Below are 26,027 nucleotides of genomic sequence, written 5' to 3' on the forward strand. Positions count from 1 at the left end.
ACTATATCCAAAATAGAATGCACTTTACAGGAAACAACTATTTCAGCTTTCTATATATGAATTGATGTCGATGAAAGATATTACTGGCTGCAAATCCCAGAAGCATTCCCACATTTCTGTGTCCAAACATGTACCATAGATGAGTTCCAACTCCCTGCTAGGGAAAGATCCAGGTCTGAATAAATCCTTCCCCATGCACTGTTTTCCAAAGAAAGGAAACATCAAGAGTATGAACCAGACAGGTGTCATGGCACAGTCCAACAGGTACTCGATCAAGGAACCTTGTGTTCGCACTAACATGAAAATCACAACAGAATCTCAAATAATACACAGTAATAAATCATCAACTCCGTTGATCATATGGTGGAGCTGCCTTTTAGAAGCAGCAAAAGGTCTCCAGAAAGCATTAACAATTCACCGAGGACTAAACAGTGCATTGAAAAGAGGAACATGAAGAAAACGTAGGTCTCTCAAACTTATGCTGCAGATAAAAGATGCTTCTATTAATTTCAGAATAATCATGGAATGACTGATCAGAGACCTACAAGTTATTTCTAACTAACCTAACTAATTTCCAGCATTTGGCGCCAAGTCCCAAAGGGTAGCATATTTAATTGCAGATTTCATCCTGTAATCCTTCACCTTACAAACACATTTGTTTATTTGTCTTCCAGACTTACTGATTTCTCACCTTTTGAACGGTACTGAATTCTTCAGAGCAGTTGCCACATCATCAGGACTGGCTTTAGCAAGATCAGCCACTGTGACAAAGCCAGCGTTGTAAAGTGTCCTAGCACGCTGTGCATTCAGCAGAGACACTCGTACCAGGTCACAAAGCTCCCTATGAACCCCAAAAGTGAGGCGGCTCTGGAACTGAGAGAGCAGCAGCTCCATGTTGTGCCAGCCCAGTCGATTACAGAAAACCGTTACCATTCCTGGAACACAGAAGTTACATCAATGTCTTAACTCCACCTCCAGTTCTACTAAGCTGGATTAATTTCCCGCCCCCTCATCTGAATAGGCATTCACTTCTTCACATTTCTCACTTTCCCATTACTTAGAGAAACAAACCCATGCTTATTATAACTATGACTAGGAGCTGGTCTCTGCTGGTTCTAGCAGAACTCATAGAATCATAGAATCGTCTGGTTGGAAGAGACCTTCAAGATCATCGAGTTCAACCATTCACCCTGCACTGTCAGGGTCCCTAAACCATGTTCCTCAACACCAAATCCACACGGTTTTTAAACACCTCCAGGGACGGGGACTCCACCACCTCCCTGGGCAGCCTGTTCCAATACTTCACAACCCTCTCTGTAAAGAAACTCTTCCTGATATCTAACCTAAATTTCCCTTGGCATAACTTGAGGCCATTCCCTCTCGTCCTGTCATTCATAACATGGGAGAAGAGACTGATACCCATCTCCCTACAACTTCCTTTCAGATAATTGTAGAGAGCGATAAGGTCCCTCCTGAGCCTCCTCTTCTCCAGACTGAACAGTCCCAGCTCCTTCAGCTGCTCCTCACAGGACAAGTTCTCTAAACCCTTCACTAGTTTCATTGCTCTTCTCTGAACCCGCTCTAGCACCTCAACATCCTTCTTGAAATGAGGGGCCCAAAACTGGACACAATACTCAAGGTGTGGCCTCACCAGTGCTGAGTATAGGGGGACAATCACTTCCCTGCTCCTGCTGGCCACACTGTTTCTGATACATGCCAGGATTCCCTTGGCTTTCTTGGCTGCTTGGGCACACTGCTGGCTCATGTTCAATCGGCTGTCGACCAGCACTCCCAGATGCTTCTCTGCTGTGCAGCTTTCCAGCCACACTTCCCCAAGCCTGTAACGCTGCAGGGGGTTGCTGTGGCCCAAGTGTAGGACCCAGCACTTGGTCTTGTTGAATTTCATACAGTTAGCCAACAATTACAACTCTAATTAATCTAGAATTAACTAGTTTATCAGTGAGATAGAAATTCTGAATGACACTGCTTTTTCAGAGATGCTAATCTTGAAAGTGTGAATGCATGTCCTGTAACAGAATTCCTGTGAACCAAACACACTGAAGAAGACAGAAAAAAGCATTTGATGAGGGGCAATACGAGAAGCTACGAGGAAAGCCAGCATTGATGTCCGTAAGAGCAAAACTTGGCCTGCAGAACTTCAGTTACTGAGAGCATCAAAGGAGGTAGCAAAGCCTATAATAAAGGTTACAACTGCAGTCCCTAGCACATGGGAGGAAAAGAGCAGGGAAAAGACAGTTTCGTACTCACAGATTGCATCTACAGAATATGAAAATAACTGAAAGACATGGCATCCCTTACTCTTTTTAAAGTGATTACAGAATACAACTTTTATCATCTCTTCGAACTATAGGTCAAGTCAACAATTCATTTTACTTCCCAGACTAGTTTTGTGAAAATTATTAACACTGGGAATAGAGAATTATGAAACTGCTACAACAAAAAGTTATTTATACTACCAGAATTAATTTAAACTACTCTGCATCATTTGGGGCTTTGACTCATGCTGCAACCCACATGTAAGGTTTTGCAAGTTGAGCTAAAACTGTCTTAAAAACTGAAGACCCACTTATGGAGTAATGGAGGACTTAGACAAGAGAAAAAAAAACAACATCTCAATCGCATGGTGGGCTGTTACTTCTACTCCTACATAGCCCTCTTAAGGAAGTTAAGGTAAAGGTGACAGCTATCTAACCTCTTGTTAGCTGGTGATAAATGACCTAGAAACTACTCACTCTGTTTTGAAAACTATGAACTTTTATTTTCTGGTCAATTAACTTTGCAACCAGGAGAAAGCCATGCTAAGTCTTAGAGACCCCAAACTTTACCCACGCTGAAAAGTACTTTTTCCTGGTAGAGCAAAGCTTCAGAATGGACTTGTGCTTAATTTCCATACTTAGTATCGAACAAACTACATTCCTGCACAGTAGACAGATGATTTCCGTAAACCTCAGGATGCTACAGCACTGCTTGATTCCACTTAGCTGGCCTCCTTCCCACAGCACACTCTGTGGATCAATCTCAAAGCAGGGACAACCACAGATTAGGTTATAAAACTGGAATTGGTTTTACAAGACTGATTGTTGTTAGTACCACACTGTGGCTATCTTATCCCCATACGTGGAAGGAAAGAAAACAGACTAGCCTAAGACTCCTTGGGTATTTTGCCCAGACAACTCACCTGCATAAGTGGCAGCAGACTGCTGCAAGGATTGAAGCTGGCCACGATTACAGCCATATTTCTTGGTCATATCCTTTAAGGGAACCTCACTGATTAAATCTAGAAGGGCAAGACTGGTGAAAAACCTGTAGAAGTACACAGGGAAATAAAATCATCATCCAGGGCACATTAGTGTACATGGCAAAATGCACTGTGATACATAGGACAGAATGGTACTATAGCATAGCACACAAAAGAAACAGAGGAGCACAAAAACATCAGCACAAACATCTTGTGCCAGCAGTGTTCTCAGTCCAGAGCAGACCAGGTCCAGGTTCTCTGAGCTATCAGCTCACTCAGCAAGAGAGCCAGTTCCTGAAAACAGGCACAGAGCCTGTCCACTCCATGTGTTACAGCCTCTAGTCTTTGCACATTGACACCCATTTGTGTCTACCTTTTGTGGATGGCCATTTGTCTATGCTGTTTCTCTGTTTTAGCTATGATTTTGCCCTTTACAGAGCGAGCCAGAAAGCCTTCTTCAATCCCCACCAGCTCAGCCACACGTTTCATTGAGGCAGGCAGCTTCTCCCATAAGCATAAAAACTGGTACCAATCAATTGTTGTCCACTCCTCATACACTGGGGTGACCTGAAGAAAATAAGACAATGCGAAAAACTGTTTCAGAGAAACAAACAGAACAGAGCTCTGGGTAAACAAAAACACAGCCTAGGGAATGTGGTTAGAGCATCCTACACACTACTCTGAGGCGTTGAGTCATAACCATGTATCCTGATGAAAGTAAAAGCTCTTCTAACCTGTTTTTTTAAATATTTGTACTGATGAGATCTGACTCATATGGGTACTTTAATGACTAAACAATTTGAAATCTTTGTCAGATTGCTCCCTAAATCCAAGACACTAGGAGATTTTTAAGCTGCATCTTTATTCTCCTTTAACAAAATAAAACTTTTTTTTTTTTTTTAACAAAACTGAGAGATGTTTATCAATCTCTTAAAACCACTAGCAACCACACTGACCACTGCCAGGGAATCTGATAAAGCAGGAGGGAACACAGATTTTGCCAGAACTCACTGAAGCTTTTATTTACCTTGAGTACAAGAAATCTCAGCTTTTAGTAACACTGACAAAGAAGCCATCCAGAGCTTTCGCACACTTTTAGACAGAAAACCTATTCTGCTATTGTTCAGTCAGCACAGAGTCAGTTTCAGTATGAGGAGACAAAATGTCATCATATCTGTATCGATATACTGCAAGATTAATTACTTTGAAATAACTAACAGTTGTTGAGGAACATTTAACATAACACAGAATACCAGATACCTATGTAGTTGTAAATCATCCATGCCCCTTCATCTGCTGAGAACAAGAGTTAAGCTGGGGGATTGTCTTTTGTTTGTGGGTTTTTTTGTTGTTTTTTTTCTTTTCTTTAAAGAAAACTCTTTTCCTAGCCTATCAAAAAACTTATTTGTTTCAATCAACTTTCCTAAAATGCAAAGTCTTGGAATTCAGTTTCATATTTGTACAAGTAAAAGATTCAAGCCTAAGAGAATTAAAAAGCATTATAGCAGGTGATTTCCCTGTAGTTCATGTTTGAGGCTAGCTTAATGGAAGAGAATCTCAAGAACATTTTGTTTATCAGTGTATTTGATTTAAAATAACATTAGACAATGCAATTAAAAAGTACAGGGTAAAAAAATATATTGCCATCACTGTCTATACCCTAGAACATGAACAAAATTCATCCTGTTTTTTTCTGGTTTGGAGATGCAAACAGGGAAAAAATTCACTGGTGCATGACACAAAACAGTCTGCTTTGCCTAGTAGAAAGAGAACAAAATATAACGTGGTCCTCTAAAACAGAGATATGGATACATATAAGACACTAGTGGATCAAAAAAAAAAAAATCTGTCAGTATCAGCCAATAACAAGGTTAATGAACACAGCAAGAAGAGACAGGCACCCTCAATCTCTTGCCTCCTCCTGTCTCCTACCTCAACAATAACTGTAACCACAAGCATTTTCTACTTGAATTTTTTTTTTCAGGCAAGATGCCCAAATTTTGCCTTTGATATATCATCCTGGTAAAAAGAATACACTTTATACTTAAGGAAGCTGAAGACAACTGTCAAATTTCGGAGGATGATTGCATGATGGGCCTCTGGCAGCTGTGAATCCTAAGATGCCCACTGCAACTCCATCTTGTTTCCTCACTAATCTTCACAGGCTCATGGCTTCCTCTCTAAAGGTCTTAAATAGCATTGCTCAGCTTTTTAAGTGTAGGTGCACATAAATCTTGTCAAACTTTGGGATGCTTTCCCCTCAAAAGATTTATCACGCTCCTTCCTTTAGCCCTGGTAGCATCACCAGGCAAGTAAAATTAATCAGAGATGAATTTCACTGTTACTGACTCAAGGAGAGGTCCACTCGCAGGAAGAAAGCAGTGTAGTTTCTCTGAGGCTTTTTGTAGGCAAAATAAATGCTAAAACCCCATGTCCCAGTTTTAGCTGGGACAGGTAGCTCTTCTTTTTAACAGCTAGAAGAGCTCCGTGTTTTGGTTTTACTCAGAGGCTCGCTCTGAGAAGAATGCTGATAGCAAGTTGATATTTGTGGTTAGACGTGAAACTCCAAGGACTTTTCAGTGTGCCGGAGTGCAGAAGCACGGCGGGATAAGGGGGGAGCATAGCTGGGACAAGGGCGACACGACTCCCCTTGTGATTTGTGGTGGAACTTAAGATTGAGGGCCAAACTGGCCAATTAGTATTCCATATCATGCAGCGTCATGCCCAGTATAAAAGTGAGGGGCAGCCGGACAGAAGGGCTTTTGCGCTTTGGCTCTTTCGCCGCTTTTGCTCTTTTGCGCTTGCTGCGCTTTTGCTCTATTGCCTTTCCCCCCCCCCCCACCCTCCCAGTACTCCCACTCTCGGAGTTCTCTCTCTCTCTCTCTCTGCCCCTCTCTATTTCGGGGCCTCGCGTTCGTCCGGGATTGCAGCTTCGGGACGAGACGGGCTTCGCATACGAGGGGGTGGTGAGCATCTATCCTGTGTATTAAATCATCTGTATTAAATTGTTCTTGTCTCAACTCACGGGTTTCCCGTTTCTCCTTTAATTCTCTCCCTCATTCCTGGGGGCGGGGGAGGGGGAGTGACGGGCTGTGTGGGAGGGTCAGCCTAACCCATGACACCCCAAAAGTTTTCTAAGCCTCCAAAAGTAAAGAGACACAGCCTGCTGATCCCAAACATACAGCAAACCCAATTAGTTTCATCAACTTTAAACGGTTCAGAAAAATTACTATTATACTATACACAAAACTTACAAAGTTCTGAAACCTTTCATAGTCAGGAGTAAAAACAACAGGCTTAGATGGACATGCAGCATCTGCCTACACAATAAACACTACGGGAACAGACTAGTTCTGAAGAACATTTAATTTAGAAACTTTTCTTCATGAAGGATAAGCTAAGCAAAGCACAAAAAAAAACCACTATGTTCATAAAGTCCTCAAGAACTCTGCACTGTGCTTTCTCTCCTTGCCTTGGTTTTGCAAGTAGGAAATACAAAACACAGAATGAGGAACATACCAAATAGACAATATGCAGATCATTCTCCAGAACAAAGCTTTTCATAGCTCGCTGCAGGTCAGCAAAGATTTCCATGGCTTCAGTAGGTGATAGAGAAGAGGAAAGAGTAGCTGAGCCAAGATGTGTTGGATGATAAACCTTTGCTGTTAAAAAAAACACACAAAAAACCCCCCCCACAAAAAAAAAAAAATCAAAAACACATAGAGAAACATTTAAGTGCAAATTTATATCTCATTTTCAGGTTGCAATGTATTTTATATATATCAATTCTACTAAATCTTCTGAAGTGCTTTTTCAAGAAAAAATAGTGTATTTCTTCATTCTGAAGACAGGAAAACAGAAACAATACAAGGTTTAGACTTGCCTAAGTCTAAACTAGGCTTTTTCAGTGGTCAGATCACAAGCTTGGGTCCTTCTAACTACTCGGACTAACAGCTATGATAGCTATTTAGAGAAAAAACACCGGAATCCCATCTGCCATCCTGTCTAGGAGTTACCATTTCGAGTATTTCTTTCTTAGGAACACCAAATATATCTTTTCATCTTTTCTTTAAAAAGAGATACAAATTAACCTGTAACAAGGATTTTTACTATTACTCTAAAAGTCTCATCCTTAGTCATTTGAAGAAAATAGCCAAAATCAGGAAAAAGTGCAACCATGTACACCAAGCAGTTCTAGAAGACACTTGCACTCTCTTAGAATGTACTGGTGCTTCTTTAGAAATACAAAAATCATAGTCTACAGTTAATGTGCACAAATCCTGTAGTAAAAGTATGCCTTGTTTAAAGATATTTTGGGAATCTGTAAACTAGGATGCATCAGTCTTACAGGTGATGTACAGAGAGAGGCCTTCCAAGAACACGTGCATGCAAAAAATGTTAAAGCAGGTAATAAAGACACCCTCCAGAAAGCTAAAAAATTCTTGATACACATGATTCTTTAAAATAAAACCAAAAATGTACAGAAGTCCTCATTACAAAGTTACGTTGAACATCTATCCAGCTGCAGAAAATTCATGGGTTCAAAACCGCTAACTGCAATCACCAGGAAGAACACCCATGTTACCTTTCACATCACTGCCGGCGTCTAGAACCTGAATGAATTCATTTTCCAGCAACCACGCCACACAAGCCTCGATAGGTCCTATCTGTGCTTTGTCTTGTGCCTTCTCATTTCCCCACTTGCTTTCTTTCAAACTGGATGCAAAAAGAGTGCAAGAAGCGTAGGTCTGCACATCATCTGGAGTGTTGGCCACTCCCCCCACTATGATCTGTTGAAGAAAACTACTTGTTCATATTGCCAGAGAAGCAGTAGGATGGAACATCAGATCGGAGAATCAAAGAAATTGATGCATCAGATATCTAAGTTTTAAAGAATCAGTACAAGGGAGGAACATGAGGCAAAGCAACTGCCAATCTTTAAGGACTTTTCTTGGCAAGAAGTTAGACACCTTAGGTAGAAAGGAAGAGGACTAAGCTATTGGAAAGAATTAATTACAAAATCTTGTTTTGATAGCAGGCATACACATAGTAGCAACTTAATTTGAGACTAGAACTAGGCATTTTGCTTAGCCGACTTTGTGAAATACTTTTAAAAGGTTAGAAAACAAAGTGGAATTTCCTGAAGACAAAAAGCAAACGAGGAAGGAGTAGTTCTCTGAAGGCTCTTCAGCATACTGAAGTTTTCTCTTAATATATGTGAATGCTATACTCCATCAGTTCTCCTGATTTAGAGTGATTTTCTTTCCCTTCCATTTTGTTTTCATTTTGTTTTTCACATAACTGTTTTTTCCTTGTGAGTCATTTCCATGTGCATGTCTTCCTTGAGACAGCAAGTTAGTTTAGTTTAACTAAAAACTTTATTTCATGGTTTCAATTCATTTTTTTCATGTTATAAAGCAACACCATCAGAAAGGAAACCTCATCTTTCAGATAGCTCTCATGCAGAAAAATGCATTTAGAAATTCCATTGGTCTGCTAAAAATTCAAAATCTATGAAATCACAACCAAGTTCTAAGTACCACAGCAGCTTTCACAAGACAGTAGGAGTAGTACAGCAAATGAACTGTATTTGAAGAGTCTAAGCTCAGTTCAAGGCCAAAAGAAACTTTGGAAAAGGAGATATGCTCACCTATGTGGAATAACACCCTTTTGGTCCTTTTTATTCCTGTAGGAACCCTACAGAGGAGGGCAGGCTAGAGGGTGCAAATTGGGTACCACACCTGTTTGTTCACCAAACACGTATTTACAAAGTTCAATTGTTGCTGTGCAAAAGAGGCAGATTAGTTGAGGGGAGAAATAATGGATCCTACAAGGTTCTACAAATGTCATTACGGCTCAATTCAGTCACAAAGCCTCTGGGATCAGTAATTTACAAGCATTTCCCACTTGAGACTGTCAGGTCACACGTGAAGTTTAAGAATTACACTTATTATTATTGCCTGCAGTTTGAGCATATCTAAATGCAGAAGCAAAGCTTAGTAACCCTTGTTTGAGTAGGCTCATGTCCTTATCTGCAGCAAGTGGAGACCAAAACATACCAAATAAAATGCTGAATATTCAAGCAAGCTGGCAGACCCAAGTAATTTTCTTCTGAAGTTGCTTGGGTTGACAAGGGACGAAATAGCATAGAAAGAAAGTGCACAGAAAACATTCGATGGTGTCACAAAAGAAACCATCGTACAACTACAAGAGTGCAAACACAGTTCCAATCCCTCCCCACGTGTCCTGTACCTCAAGTATTGCTCTTTTCATGCTAGAAGAAACACCTTCCCCTTCTCTTCTAAACAAACAACTGCAAACAGGCTTGAGAGATCCCTGAAGCAGAGCAGTTCCTTTTGATCTTTCTGAGGGCTTGCAAACTAAAATGCTCTCACCTATAGGAAAAGGAAAAAAAACAAACCAAACCAAACTAAAACAAAAACAATCAAACAAAAAAAAAAATTACCTTAGTATTGCATTTTAGCATTGTAATAGCTATGTACAGTTCATCAAGGACATATTATTAGAATAGAAAACTGTAGGTATTTTTGAAAAAAAGTGAATAAAAGAGGAAAATCTTAGCGACCTTGAACAGTGTGTATCCATTGCTATGCAAGAACTCCACAGATGCAGAGTACTTAAGAACTAAAAGCAGAGCAAACTTCAAAGTTATATTAGGCTGGTCAGAGTCTTGCCAAATCAGCTAAGGAGCTTCCATAGCCTCTCTGTGCGTTTGCTGTGCTGCTGGATGACTCTTGCTTCTTGTTCTGGAATTGACGGGAACTATAATATACAGTAGCATCAATTTTTCTTCTGCACTACATTATTAAATTGAATAGAACCTCAAAAGCAAGAAGAAAACATAAAAGCTACACAGCACTTCAACAGTTTCTGTTAAGATAACCAGCTTCTACATCCAGAATGAAATAACGCAGATACCAAAGTAATTCAGAAATCCAAAGTTATTAATCTAAGTAACTATGCATTCTCTGAACTTGCACCTATGCATAAATATATACACACACACATAAAATCTTATGTGTATTACACATAAAATCTTATGTGTATCTTAAGTATTCTGAATGGTTTCCACTGAAAGTACATCTAAATATACCTTACCTTAAAATTCTCTATCAGATATTAAGTTAATACTGAACTACTGAAATTCTGCGGGAGACAAAAAAGGTTCCAGTCACATAAAGGAGATTTTTTCAACGAAGCCATTACACAGAAACTAGGTCCCTGGGAGACCTAGCTTGTTAGAAGCTTTGCCAATTGGCACAGGATAATTGAATTATGGGTAGGACAAGCTTGCCTTTGACTAAGAAGAGAGATTTGGATTAGTTGTAGAGTAAAAATCATGATAGGTTTACAATAACTTGTTAAGATTTAAGTGCATGTAGTCTAGACACCAAGGTAATTTTGGTAGTATCTTAGTAAGATCCTAGGAATGCTAAATTATGATAAAACCGTAGCCATGGTAATGCTGCAGTAATTAGTAAATCCAGAGGTAATGAAACTTAAATGTAATGAACAGAATAAATACCACAAACGCAGCGTAGGTGAGTAACCGAATACAGCTTAAACGTGATTACATAAATGAATTACAGGATGAAAGACATGCTTAGAGGATGTGTGTCTCAGATTTTTTTTTTTATCCTGCTAGGCAAAACTTTTGATATCTGTTGACCATGTACTTTTGCCAGAGCTGAAAGTACAGAAGATAAACTGCCTGTAAGCATTGTACTGTGAAAGCAAAGCTTATTTCCATTTCAGCAATAAAGAAAATTCACTCATTTCATATTTGAGTTCTGATGTGACCTGCAATTCCCTCTGAAAACTTTGACTCTTCAGTGTGATAAATCTAACAAAAGATGGGCGTCCACTTGGCTCTACATTATCTGACAGTCATTCCAGATTTGGGGAAACCCTTTCCCAAGATGCCATGAGAACTTAAGAGCCAATAATTGCACCCTAGTAAACAGTTAAGGAAAAAAAAAGGAACTAAGCTGTTCTAACATCCCTTTTTGAACATTTCAGAGAGGGAAAGTCTAGGTTAGCATGAGACTAGACAAACACCAGAAGGCTCTGGCTATCTAGGCATAAAACTCCATTTAAAAAAAAGCCCTATTATATTCCCAGGTTTTGTTTAGCAATATTGAACAGCTTTACCTATTTCACCTTGAGAACGTGACACTTTTGATGAACGCAAAAATAATCCAATTTCATTTTCTAAAGTGACGTTTTTAAGTTTCCATCAAATCGGAAAAAAAAAAAAAATCAAAACCTGAGACAACCTAACATTACAATGTTGGGAGAAGAGGAGGAAATCAACTCAACAGCATTTATCTTCTGTCTGTCAGCTGAATTTCATATCCACATAAGGCATTTTTTACAGCTGAAGCTGCTGTCCTCCAGTCTCCCTACTCTGTGAAAGAGTAGCAGCTGGTAATGTAGCTTTATGTGCACATCTAAAAGGCTCTGTGGAGTGGAAAAAATGGTACATTTATAAAGCTTATCAGCATAAAAATCAACTGCTTACTGTGCAAAAGACAGTCACATCAGAATTGTCAAAAAAGGGTACTAATTATTGTAACTTGAAAGGGGAAAAAAAAGAAACTTGAAGGAATAATGTAATTTTACACCTGCCAGCTACACTCAAACGACAAAGTCTGGAAAATTTCAAAATACAGCATGCAGCTGCCCTTTTCTTCAACACATAGGGATAGCTCACAGAGATATAGGTCGTGAAATGCTCCGTTGCTATGCTACTCTGGCAAAAACAAAGTTAAATGTAAGAACAGTCTGCTTACACAGGGTTCCAACAAGCACCAATCAAACCATCAGTAGGGCAAATCCCACTTTCCACTTCTGTCAAACTTCTTATTTTCTACTGTGCTTACACTTGTATAATACAATTTCTCCAAATATCATCCATGAAGATTAATTTCCATTGCAAATTAAAATAACAGGCAGGATTATTTTGTTGGACATCAATCAGTGCCACTGTATGCATGAAGACATCATATTATCTACCAACTACTGGTCATATTTACCTGTTTCTCTGTCGCATTACTACTTTCAAGATCCATACATTTATGGTTAAGTTTAGTGGAAATATAATAAATTCAAATCAGAACTTCAAAGAACAGAAGTTTGTAAAATTATGGTTAGAGACTTTAAACGCATTTCTTACATTTTAGGCCTGTCCACTGAGAGTTTACTGTAAATTTTCTCACTGAAACTGTAAATGCTTCAGTAAACTGAACATTGATCACAGAATTAAGGCAAATGAACAACACAGCCTTAGAATCTAAAAAGAATTCAAAAAAGAAAATAGCCTGTTCCTGAAGTACCTGACATGTCAATACCAAAGTAAGTCTCATGCAGTGAAAAGAATCCACTGGGAATTACAATTTTTACTCCATTAATACCAAACAAATACATCTTGATTAACTTAATCATACTAAATACCAAAGGAATTCATCATGATTAGTCACTAATTGCAAAGCACTGCCCTGAATTTAATCGGGTTAACACCGTTCCGAGAGAATGTTAATAAAGCCTCTGCTTACCCTCTGTGTCTACTCCTTTCCTGCCAGCCCTTCCAGCCATCTGCTTGTAAGTGAGAATGTCCAGCAGTTTGCCACCAAACATGGGAGTTCGTATAATTACTCGGCGTGCAGGCAAATTCACTCCAGATGAGAGCGTGGAGGTTGCTGCTAAGACTCTGACCAAACCCTGGCGAAAGGCTCCTTCAATGATGTCCCGTTCATCAAAAGTAAGACCTGAGGAGAGATGCCTTTTAGCGCACCTAGTAATGGTGTGACTGCATTTAAGAGCTAATAATATTACTGTCAAGCAAGGGGAAGAACAAACAAACTTAACGAGGAGAATCTCCATCCTTTATTGGATGTGGGGGGAAACACAGGGACAAAGGATGAGGAACAGGCTGAGGCATTTGATGGCTTCTTTGCCTCGGTCTTTAATAGTAAGAGTAGTTGTTCTACGGGAACCCAGTCCCCCTGAGCTGCTAGATGGGGACAGGGAGCAGAATGAAGCCCCCATAATCCAAGGGGAAATGGCTACTGACCTGCTACACCACTTAGACACACACAAATCTACGGGGCTGGATAGGATCCACCCCAGGGTACTGAGGGAGCCAGAGGAAGTGCTCACCAAGCCACTTGCCATCATTTATCAACACTGGTCCCAGGTGACTGGAAACTAGCAAACGTAATGTCCATCTACAAGAAGGGCTGGAAGGAGGATTCGGGAAACTACAGGCCTGTCAGTCTGACCTGGGTGCCAGGGAAGGTTATGGAGCAGGTGATCAGGCCCAGTCAGCATGGGCTTACGAAAGGCAGATCCTACTTGACTAACCTGATCTCCTTCTATGACAAGGTGACTCGCTTAGTGGATGAGGGAAAGGCTGTGGATGTTGTCTACCTAGACTTTGGTAAAGCCTTGACACTGTTTCCCACAGCATTCTCCTGGAGAAACTGGCTGCTCAAAGTTTGGATGGGTATACTCTTCACTGAGTAAAAAAACAGCTGGATGGCTGGGCCCAAACAGTTGTGATGAATGAGGTTGAATTCAGTTGGCAGCCAGTTACAAGTGGTGTTCCCCAGGGCTCGGTACTGGGGCAAGTTCTGTTTAATATCTTTATCAATGACCTGGATGAGGAGATTAGGTGCACCTTCGGTAAGTGTGCAGATGACACCAAGTTGGGTAGGAGTGTTGATCTACTTGAGGGTAAGGAAGGCTAAGTGTCAGGTCCTGCATTTGAGTAATGACAAGCCCATGCAACAGTACAGACTTGGGAAACAGTAGCTGGAAAGCTGCCCTACAGAAAAGGACTTGGGGGTGTTGGTCGATAGCCAGCTGAACATGAGCCAGCAGTGTGACCAGATGGCCAAGGCGGCAAATAGCATCCTGGCTTGTATCAGAAATAGTGTGGCCAGCAGGACTAAGGAAGGAATGGTCTCCCTGTACTCAGTACTGCTGAGGTCACACCTCGAATCTTGTGTTCAGTATTGGGCTCCTCACTACAAGAAAGACACAGAGGTGCTGGAGCATATCCAAAGAAGGACAACAAAGCTGGTGAAGGGTCCAGAGCACAAATCTTGTGAGGAGTGGCTGAGGGAACTGGGGTTGTTTAGCCTGCAGAAAAGAAGGCTGAGGGGAGACCTTATCGCTCTCTACAACTACCTGAAAGGAGGTTGAGGTGAGGTGGGTGTTGGTCTCTTCTCCCAAGTAACAAGTGATAGGATAAGATGAAATGGCCTCAATCTAAACCAGGGAAGGTTTAGATTGGATATGAGGAAAAGTTTCTTCCCTGAAAGGGTTGTCAAGCATTGGATCAGGCTGCCCAGAGAAGTGGTTGAGTCACCACCCCTGGAGGTATTTAAAAGATGTGGTGTTTAGGGCCATGGTTTAGTGGTGGGCTTGGCAGCGCTAGGTTAATGGTTGGACTTGATGATCTGAAAGGTCTTTTCCAACTTAAACAATTCTATGATTCCATGATTCTAAGAACATTCCTCACTCAGTGTTAGGAACTAGACTCACAACACTACCTCAGTTAACCTCTTTTGAACCATAAGTGAAGTAAAATTTCACCATTAAGTTTTCATTATTCAATTGATGGTAGTACTTATAAACTAGCTTTTCTAAGGTGCTTGTATACATCATGGCGAGATGAACAACTATTTACTACATATCTACAAGTACTGCAAGTAAATAAATAAATAAAATTAAAAGACAAAAACTGGATGTAACAAACACAGTAGGGAACTAGGATTTAGTCATTTGTTGCCCTGACCCTGGAATCATTCTTCATTAATTCCATTCTAGGCTACAGGTCCAATATCTATCTTTCTCGAGGGCTTCAGGCCAATGTTATTCTTGAGAAAGAAATCCACACTTTGTAAGCATTTGGAATTATTCTCCCTACATATTCGATGCCATAGCTACTATTCTCTCTTCCAGAGTCAGTTCTTTCTCTGAGTGCATCAACAGGTGACATACACTATTACCTACTTAAATAAGAAATAAAAGATTTAGGCAGAAGCGTTTGCGGCATATGCTCCTTCTATTTTAACTGTTATACTTCTTCTATCATCTGTTTCACTATGAAATACTCTGGCAGCTTGAGGGACAACTTGAAAATGCTTAGGCTGCAAATTCGCTAATTTTTCAGGCATTTCACACAAAAAAATTAAGCTGTATTCAAAAAGTTGCTGTTATCTAACACAACAGAGAGAAGATGTATCATATTAGTGAATTATAGTCTTCAGCCACAGAAAAGAATTTTAAGTTTACCTCTAACTGTGAGATTCTCAAAGCATTTTAATTCAGTCATAAGCTACAGAAGGCTTCGAAAAGCAACCAGTAAATTGCTGGTAACTACAGCAAAAAGAACCCATATGACTTGATCATTACAGAATTCAAGACCAAGATTCTCAGGAGTACCTGCATGATGAAATGCCACTCCCCATGGCAAAGTACGTTGGAGCACAGAGTCCAGGCCTGAGATAGAACGCTTTAGCTGATCCAGAACCTCATCGATCCCTTCTCTGTCCACAACAACTGGCACAAGGCCTGAGTTTTTTGCAGAACCTTGAGACAGAAAATATTTTTATAGTTTCTACTAAAATTAATTTTCATTAAAAGGCACTGTGCATACTATAGTCCTCTATTAACTACTTTTCTCTTACTCTCAGCCTGTTGCAAACTGTAGAATTCCCTGGCAATGATGTCTGCCAGCTTCTCACACCAGTTCTTGGATGGACAGAAAAGCAGGACTGAATGGCCATCACAAACAGTCTCATAACACAGGCTCACAACATGGTCTTCATCTCCCTGAATTAAGACAAAATATTTTCAATGCACTCTCACACTGAATGGAGTTTGTAAATACTGTCATTCCTCTGTGTCACAGTAGGAATCTTCTACTTCAAGTCAGAAAAAGAAGCAAACAAAGAAGACAGAGCACTGTTATCTTAGTTTCTGTCTTGCTTTAGAAAGTCAAAGCACTAGTATGATCACATTCTTGAGGACAGCCCTAGACCTACCAATGAATAAATCTAAGGTTTTACATCTTGCTTTCATAAATTTGTTTCTTAATGAAGGCCACACAGTGCACAAAAAATTACTGCAACCTCCATGTTGTGGCTAACAGCAGTGGGGAAGAACTAGAAAGAGCCGCGAGGGAAAACATCCCTCTATAGTAACTAAGGAAGACTTATCAGCTAGGATGTCTGAACTAAAAGCATGAGATGTATTAGTCTGAGCATCCCCAATAAGATGCACCCAGCAAGCACTGCTAATCAAAGACTGCAAGTGTTCAGAGCACAGTCGAATGCTTTTATGGATACTTTTATAGATGCACATGCAAAATCCTACTGTTTACAGCTAGCCTTTTTGGTTTTAAGATCCTAAGAGAGTTGCTGCAACTGACCTGTTTTGCTTGGCTAAGGCAGATTCTCTTCCAGCAAGCAGGCCACAGGAGGAATAGAACAAAGGTAGGTGTATAGTAAGAAATAAAAAGCACTGAAATGCAAATGAAAACAGAAGCAATGGCAGGAACTGCATATTACACATCAAAAGCTCAGTAAGGATTCAGCCAAATTCAACAGAAGTGGTGAGGTCCTCAAGTTCCCTTTTCTGGTCCAGTCTGAGGCACAGAACAGAAGCTGAAGGTCCAGTGATAGATCTGAAGCCCAAGAGGATCACCTGGTCTTATAAAATAAGCCAGCTCCCTTAAATTGTTGAGTCATAAGCCTAGTTTAGCTTTTTTTCTCTCACTTAATTCAGTACCTAGCCAAAGCAATTACTTCAAAAAAACATCCAGAAAAGGAGACGCAAAAACGCCTTCTCAATATGACCACATAAAAGCAAGCTTCCAGATATTCTGGTCACAAACATCTCCTTCTTCTTTGCTGTGCCACCATGCTACTGACAACAGAAGGTTTGCACACAATGAGAACCAGGTGAAAAACATTCCAAAATATTGCTGGCATTCAGCCCATATTGTCCAACTACTATGCTAGTATTACACAGAGCAGCTGAAAGGACTGGAGAGAGAATTCACCCTTCAAAAACTCCACAGAAAAAGAACCTACAAGAAGGAAGTACAAATCTCCCATTTCTACCTGTTTGGTTCTTCCGAATCATTACAGTACGTTACCCCTTAACCTTTCGTATCCTTTTCAAGTGCACAAAAGGATTAAATACTGAAAACAGCTTCAGAAGAATCAGGATGGACATCTGCCTTCTAATCACTGACAAAATTAGATTATTCAGCAGTTTAAGCTAAGCAGCTTCAATATCAGATTTTAATGGAAATATATTCTCCCAATGATTAATGCAAATTCCTTGGCCTAACCAAGGAAATACTTATCTTCATTTATGAAAAGTGAAGTAGATTCCTGTAGATTCCTGGGCACAAGACAGAGTGGTGGGTAAGGGGAGAATGAAACTCATTATAGCCATCAAATGCTCAGAAACAAGATAATGACAAAGTCAACTTTGTCTTCAAGACAAAATCGAGAGACTTCAAGAACTTCATGAATGTCTGTTTTGTTTTGTTTTTTGTTTAAATCAGTAGAAGACAAAAATCAATTTTGTTCTCAGTTTGAGCATACAATCTATGAAGTAAACAATGAAGTTGGGAATGTCGTCCATTAAAAAAAAATAATTAAAAGCATACCAGTAGCTGTCTTTTTAACTTTAGCTGTGCAAACGGAGTTATCCCAAAGCCACTGGTCAGAGTTTTGTTACCTTCAGTTGAAGCTTGGGCTGGAATTCTTGCACTAAATTCATGGAGGAGTCATAAATGTTGCTGCCAATTTTCACCCACTCCTTGAGGGGCACAGGACGAAAATCCGTACAGTATAGCTCTGCATCTAACCATGAGGCTAGGAGTCCCAAGTTAGGGAGAGTAGCACTCATGCCTACAATCTGTATCCCACCAAAACCAGGACTGGTCATCTTCGCCTGTCTGGAAGTCATTAAAAAGAAAATGAAAGTTAGTGATAACACAAGCTACTGTTCTGGAAAACAGGATTCGGAAAAACTGACTCAATCTACTTCCTTCCAGCGTCTAAAGTGCAAAGCTATTTTTTTCAACTTCTTGACAAAGAAACAAGTCACACTCTACTCCTAGCAAACACAATGTCAGGTTATGCATTGGTAACAAGATAATTCAACTTTTTCTCATTTTGAACCTAAACTTTAAGCTTCTTCAACAGCCATAAACTGACTGTGTATTTGGAAAAACTGAAAACAAATAAATCAATCAAGTATTTCCTTGCCATTAACAAAAGGATGGAAATAAAGGAATGGTCTAATTTCCAATGCAGTCTTTCTAAGCTTAAATGCCTCAATTAAAACACTCCCATTTGTTTCAATTTCAGGAAAAATAATACCAGACAAAGGTCTTCCCAGAGCTGGGAAACAAAGCCCTTAGTTCAGCAAAGAAGAAAGCAGCTTCAGTTCTCAAAGTGCTGAACAGCTTCCACTAAAGGCAGTGAGAAGTAATGGACTCTTAACAGACCTGAAAACACAAACCATTAATTTAGATACTCAAATGTATATTTTCAAGCTTTTACATCCACAACAGGGTTTTTTTAATGCTGCTAAGCCTACGTTTAAAAGCTACTCGTTTGCATTGCACTGAGCCACAAATTGAGACTTCAAAAAATAAAAAGGTCTGACAAACCAATGTGAGCTCAGAAGCAGCCTGAACCATCTTTGATTACCAGGATCCTGGTAATCCTGGCAAGGACAAGATAGAGGAAACAAGACAACTCAGAAGCTAGAGTAAAAAAGACCAGTCACTGATGAGATAGAAATAAGGAAGATGAGGAGAGGCAGACTCTCCCTTATCCAAGCTCTTCAAGCATTTGCTAGTACAGCTCCACCATCTAGGTTGCAGATTTCTCCCCTAAAGCAACTTCTGACCTTCAAGGATCAAAAACGTTCCAGCTCCACAATGCACTCTTTGGAGAAGAGAAAAATCTGCTGCAAAATTTTGTCTGGGTCTGTAAAAGCCTCACAGAGAAGCAAGGGCATTCACACAGGCAACGGCCATCAAAGAACATTCTCTTGGTGCAAAGACACAGCCTTATACTTCAGTGAGGAGTCCAGATAACCACTTAAAAAGCTCTTCAAAGCACTGGTCATTCTGATAATTGGTCAGGCTGGACAGTGTTTAAGGAATATGGATAAAGGTAATGCCATTAAATTAAAAAAAGGTAATGCCATTAACAGAAAAAAAGCACCACAGATTTGGGAGGACATTTGAGAGAAAATGTGGTCTTCAACTCCAGGAATCTCAAGTGGATTCCAAAACAAAAATAGCATGACAGAGAGATGGAGAATCTGGGCCCGAGCTCCTTGATGCATCTGTCCCTTTTTCCCTGACAAATGTTTTCTCCTCCCTGCTTCTTCAACGCAAGGGAGGAAAGCAGAAAGTGGACCTGCACCTGTGCTGCAGCTACATGATAAGCCAAGGTAAAAGGAGTGACAAAGCTACTCACGCTGCTCTGAAGTGTACTGGGTTCCAGGACTTATGGGTATAATTTGAGAAAAAGTCAGAAGTGATTAGACCTAGAACACTGCTGGATCCTGCAATTCAGGATAGGAAACACTGGCTAAAATGTCCAGTGGAGAGCCAATATAGAAATGGCAGTACCCTCAGAACGAAACAGGTAGTCTGTGCTTGGACCAGCACTGGTACAACTCACAAGAAAGGAAGCAGCAGAGAAAACTGGCAAAATCTGGCTTTTGGTGCTAAGGGAACAGTTGATTTTGACTCTTCCCTCAGCATCACCAATAAAGATTCAGAAGACTGATACACCGTCTCCTCCATTTGTCTGTGTTTGGGCATTGTGGAGCTGCTGGACAGTTTGGTGTTGAGGATCTAGATCCTGAATTCTTAGAAGCCTCTAAAGCTCTTCTGAAACACTTAATCTGTTCCTCAGTGTACAATCAGTTGTGCTAGAGGCAAGAAACCATGCAACCACTAGGCTATTGCAAGTCATAAGCAAAACCACAGATCACCCTGAGCAGGGCTAACTAAGCAGACTACTGGCACATCCTCTCGAGTCTTCTGATCAATTCACCATTGCCAAATTAACAGCACGCCTACTCTTCCACAATACCTGCATGTTTCAGTAGGATAAACATCCCATTCCATGAAACACTGAAAAATTAAGCAGGGCAAGTCCACTAGCAAAAGCTTTAAAATAAATTCAAAGTTAAAAAAAAAAATTAATAGGCTGAAAAAGTAAATGAAAGCTTCAGCCTTATTTCTTTTTCTGAGAGAATGAATCCCATGGTAGCACACAAATTGAAAACCATGAGGAAAAGAGGTTTTGACTACAATGGCAGGCCCTGAGAGGTGATATGATGAGACCTTAATAACCAAAATAATCTAGGTCACGACTCTCATAAAAACCCTGGAGCTAACCCAAATTTCCAAACACCCAGATAACAAAATATTTAGAGCCATCCATAATTTAGCATTAAAAGACAAACATCCTGGACTACTCACCGTTTTGCAACCTTCTCTGTAACATATCTAACTTTGGTCAGAAGGAGTTCCAGCAGATATCCTCGATGAGTGTCTCCCAGCATGTGCAACTCATCCACAACTACCACTCCTGATAAAAAGAGGCACTCAGGTTACATCTGACAAAACTCCAAACTAAGAACAGGTAGCCTCAATCCTTTCATCTTCCGCATGACGAATTGAAATTTATATTCACAAATCCAGCTGTGCTGACCAACACCACTATGGCTTCCTTCTGTCACTGATTCTTCTGCGAGAGACAAATCATGACAAATGTCATGACATTTTCCAGCCCCCACAACCTCACACGCACACTATCAGCTTTTAAAAAAATGAAAATAGGTTAAGTTGTTAGTGTGGCCACCACACAAAACAGTATTGCAGCACCTCTACTGTAACCTCTCTGCAAGTAAAAACCCCCAGGCTTCAGAGGATCTGGAAGTGAACATTCCAGCACCCACGTGTGCTAGTCAAAAGCTTTGTTGACATCACTGTCTCAGTTAAAAACATCACTCCTTCCTAATACAGTAATGTCAGAAAAAAACCCTAGAGCAGATGTAATTACACTGGCATAGCCTGCTTCCTATTACATCTTTCCTCACTAACCAAACCTGGATGAGCTCTACTATTTAACTTTGGCCTTCTAATGAAAAAAAATCCTTACATGACTGCTCTGTTGTCATCCTACCTCCTGCAAACGACTTTTTAATCTATTTGTCACCTACGTCAAATTTCTAAGATGTTTACAAATACTGCACAGAATAATGTCTAAAAAGCACCTGGAGAAAACAGACCAGATTAGGGTGTCCCCTGAGGAGAGAACACAGAACTACTACAACCCAGCCACTCAGCACACCTCCTTCACACATCCCAACTAGCAGGAGTATGTACCCTTTCTAGCCAGCTGACAGGGTCATAGGGACATGGAAGAGGCCAAAGGAAGGTTAAATAAAAAAAGCAGGGCACAGAGGACACCAGGCTTCATCAGTTATGCTGCTGTGGAATTTTTTTTCCTGCTTTTGTGCAGCTATGGAATATCTTTCTGGTACAGCTAAAATAGCAGGAGCTTAAGGGCAAATGTGACCTTACATTATCTGTTTCAACGCTATTTTTTCTTCTCACTTTTTTTCTCTCTGTCCTACGTATGTTCCTTCTCTCTCCGTCTGCTTTCTCCCCCCTTCTCTTTCAAGCCACTTGAGTTAGAAAAGACTGCTGCACTGCTTCATCAGCCTCTTTTACAAGCTCCCACCCATTCGGGTCCCCTGTCTTCCTGTACTTCTTCTATTCTGTGCTCATTTGTGAAAAATGGTAATTCGCTGGTCACCAAATACATATTTTTCAGCTACCAGAAAAAGCTTCTTCCCACTTCCCCATACAACAGTCAGTCTGAATTCTTCCAGCAGCTGAGACAGGATCGTGGAATCAGATATCTACCAAAGTAAAATTCATACCACTTACCTTTCCAGTCTTTGTGCCAAGCAGCAGCACATTTTGCTTCCTGAAACAAAGCACCGAACACTAGTGGTACCTACAGTCCAAAGCACAGGGAATTCTACTATTTGTTGTAGAGGCCACTTGTTCTATACCTTCTGCTGCTCCTCAGCTATAACACATATTCAAACCCACACTAAACCTGTGTGCTGCATTGCCCTGGCAATCTGCAAGCTGGCGAGACCTGACTGTCACACACGCACAGTGCTCTCCTCTATTCAGGCAACACTCAAAACACACGCACTGGGATAACACAGCAGCAGTGCTCAGGCAACCAGTATTCTTCACAAAGCTATCCACATCTTAAAATGGAATTGCAGCCAAGGAGGACAAGTCCCAGCATGCATTGGTATTTTTTACGCAGCAACAAGCTCAGGAGTGCAAGTGGGGTGAGAATTAAACTAGTAATTTTTTAATTTAATGTTTAAATTAAGAAAAGTAACAAGTGAAGTATCACAACAGCAAATCACAAATCATTCCCAGCTGACATATTGAGAACGCAGCAGATTCTTCTCTAATCTGCTTTCCTAAAAATTTCTTTAGCATCAGCGTCAAGAGGCTGAACCACAAGAGGAGTATCATGTCCTGTGTACCTGCATGTTCAAACCTGACATACATTATATAGTAATTAGCAACACAAAATTGCTTTTAACTGCTTCCTACAGCAAAGAGAGCTCTGCCAGGCAGAGGATTTCAGTTTCTCTCAACAATTTCCAAAGGCAACGTGCTATCATGCAGGCAGTTCACATCAGGAAAAGGAACAGCTCAAGCTTGAGATGGAATCCAGCCAGAATTGCAGTCATCTCCCAATGACCCATCTCAAGAGATAAAACACCCTTGTTACAAATTAGTCTAAATTTAGAATTAAGCAGAAGGCAAGGTTCAATCATGCAGTTTCAGACAAGCTTGCTCTAGGTGACAGTTAAAACTGGCGTTTTCAGCTCATGCTTCTATTTTGCAGCTTCTATGAATATTTATCTCCAAATCAAAAATTTGTCAATTCATTACTTTAAAGATGATTTTTAAACTCAAATTTCATTTAAAAATTAATTTCAAACAAGTATAAACTAAAAAACAAAACACATTTTTGCCCTTATTTCAGTTAAATGGTCATATTGGGGCACAAGGGAAAGGGAGGGCTGCAGCAGAGGTGTTTTCAAATGGTGAAAGAAAATCATCATGCTTTAAGGAGGTACTGGTGTTGAGGACATATATTCAAACTCAAATCTTGTAATCACTTGGCTGGTTATATTCTTGGCTGTATGTGACTATATATGTCACATATGTCTATATATGGAGTCTATATATAACTCCTCTCAGATACATTCGTCTTAGAGAGGACAACAAAACCTGGGGATGGAATGGAGGTACCAACCAAAGGGATTTGGCATAGGAGGGTATCATTAAACAATACATTTTAGTATACCAAGTATGCTTCCAAGGCACCCAAGCCAACATAAGCATGGTCATCATGTCCCCACTCTCTGCCTTATGCTAGCAGCACAGCTTGCACGGGGTGGTGACCTAGGATCAAACTAATCCTACTTAAAACAAACAAAAAAACCTACACTAAGTAGCCACATATTGAAATAACTAACTGCATGATCACTAATTCTCTTGCAAGGGAAGGAATGAAGATATGCAGTCAAGAATCGAGCTGAACTGTAGGAGCCTCAATTCAAATGAGCCACGGTCATCCACTCATCTTCCAGCCCCCTGGCAGTCTAAAGCATCCATGGTGATCCAGCCCCTATAGATCCAGGCATGAATGTGTGATCTCACACTCTGACAAAACCTGCAAGGCTTTATTTCCCTTATTCTCTCTTGTGTTTAAAAAACTCTTCTGGTATATAATGCTGCAGAATATTACGACACTAGATGCACATGGAACAGCAGTTTCATAGGTGGAGGTCTCAGAGTAGTTTGATACTCACCTAGTTTTCCAGTTTTTATATTCTTAAAATAGCAACCAAGCTATGTTACAGGCCAGAGTGAAGATGGGAGGGATTACTGTACAAAATGTAACTGCGTGTAGCTTTACTGAGCAAGGAAGCAAAGAGAAGAACAAACATGTGACTGGACTAGGAAAACACCTCTCTCCAAGTGCGCACTGGAAATGTAGGGCTTCTTCAGGGTTTGTATCTCCTCCCAAAAGCTAAGTGAATACTACCCTCATCTACTGGCCATGAGGACCATGGTGACCCAGAAGTCTATGTTACAAGGACAGAGGGCTTTTGAGCAAACTACAGAGAGAAAAGAAGTCACAGCCCTCCTAGTCACCATGCCTACCCAGAGGAGCTCTAGGTATTCATTCCACTTATCTGGACCCAGATGAGCACCGAACACAATTCGTCCTCTTCCTTGAGCTAAGTGAAGATAAACTATGGGTGCCACAATCGCTGTCCAAAACAAACGTACATACATTCTTGAACTCAAACATATCCCAGACCTTTATTTCAATTTCATTAATTAGAAGATGTTTTCTAGCTATGGGAATCACTGCTTATTGCAGCTAATCACTGTCCATGGATTGTTATCCATATCAGACAAATTAAAACCTGCAGCTTCTGCCTACTCACTCCAGCCTCTGAGCTACATAGAATAGTCCTGACTACCTTCCTAAATCCAAATTCGACGTGCTCTGGAGGAGGCAAAATTGCTCAATTTTTCTATATGGCTTGTCTGTCACACACAGAACTGAGCAAATACAATTATCCCATGATTTCACATATACTCAGAGTATGTAATAAACCTCATCCCTGCAATGGTCAAGCCTTAGTATTTTACCCAGTGAGTCCATTTTGTTTTCTTCTATTAGTCTATTGATTAGACCGTTGGCTTTCTCAATGGTGCAGACAGCAACATCCAGGGCAGAGAAACGTCCAGCAGGAGATATGCTTCCCATGTAGCCTTCAACTCTCACATCCACCTCCTGGAACAGGGTCTGTTGTCCAAGGATACAGAACGTCATGCCAAGGTTACAAATCTGAATTCTGACCAATGCCTGCTGGAATCACATAAAAGCCTGCATCCTACAACCACAATCTTAGAATGCCAACTAATCAGATTAAAGCCATAGCTCGGCCAGTTACTGCTACTTTTTTTTTCAGCTGTCTTTTTTTATTTCACAAGCACAAGCCACACAGTACACATTGCAGGATAAAGTGTACACAACTGAGTAAGAGATGGGGACCACTGTTTTGTATAAAAACATTTACTGTTAAGCAGCTTAGAGAACACACAGTGCAACAGTTTATACTACCAGTGGGTTATATACAAAGAAGCCTTGCTCCTGAGAAATCTGGGGCAAAAGCCAAATGTGGGACCTCAAACACAAAGATGTCACATCTCCTAGATGAAGGTGAAGAAACAAGGACTTCTTTTCTTCCACAGCTTATTACTGCAGTGCCAAAGCTTTAGCACATTACGCACTGCATTAACAGAAGATACAAGTATTTGAACCAGACAAGTAGGATACCATATGATTCCAAGTATGTGCAGCTACAACCAAACCTTAGGCCAGGAGTAGTAGAACACAGCATTGATAATCCTCTAGCTTTACAAAGATTAAAGCAAAAGCATGTCTCTGTTATCAATCACTACGAAGTAGCTTTTGCACTCAGTGTGTCACATATCCTAGCAATTTGCAAGGTTAAGGTACCATCTCAGTTTACTAACACCCAAAATATGTGAAATGTCAGA

General features: G+C 40.4%; 1 protein-coding gene across 4 annotated transcripts in view; it reads right to left on the minus strand.

Annotated features, from left to right (window-relative positions):
- The window catches only part of POLQ (DNA polymerase theta), a 65,206-nt gene that overhangs the window by 33,411 nt on the left and 5,768 nt on the right, over nt 1–26,027 (minus strand). For all 4 annotated transcript variants that reach the window (XM_086619802.1, XM_086619659.1, XM_086619733.1 and 1 more), the window contains 12 exons: nt 25,113–25,269; nt 20,817–20,925; nt 18,041–18,260; nt 15,976–16,120; nt 15,731–15,877; nt 12,835–13,047; nt 9,512–9,654; nt 7,845–8,049; nt 6,779–6,921; nt 3,633–3,826; nt 3,200–3,324; nt 692–935 (listed from right to left, as the gene is read on the minus strand). In XM_086619802.1, the coding sequence (XP_086475928.1) occupies nt 692–935; nt 3,200–3,324; nt 3,633–3,826; nt 6,779–6,921; nt 7,845–8,049; nt 9,512–9,654; nt 12,835–13,047; nt 15,731–15,877; nt 15,976–16,120; nt 18,041–18,260; nt 20,817–20,925; nt 25,113–25,269 (2,045 nt within the window). The remainder of the gene's footprint in view (nt 1–691; nt 936–3,199; nt 3,325–3,632; nt 3,827–6,778; nt 6,922–7,844; nt 8,050–9,511; nt 9,655–12,834; nt 13,048–15,730; nt 15,878–15,975; nt 16,121–18,040; nt 18,261–20,816; nt 20,926–25,112; nt 25,270–26,027) is intronic.

The sequence above is a fragment of the Tauraco erythrolophus genome, chromosome 1, assembly GCF_009769465.1.
Source record: "Tauraco erythrolophus isolate bTauEry1 chromosome 1, bTauEry1.pri, whole genome shotgun sequence".
NCBI lineage: Eukaryota > Metazoa > Chordata > Aves > Musophagiformes > Musophagidae > Tauraco > Tauraco erythrolophus.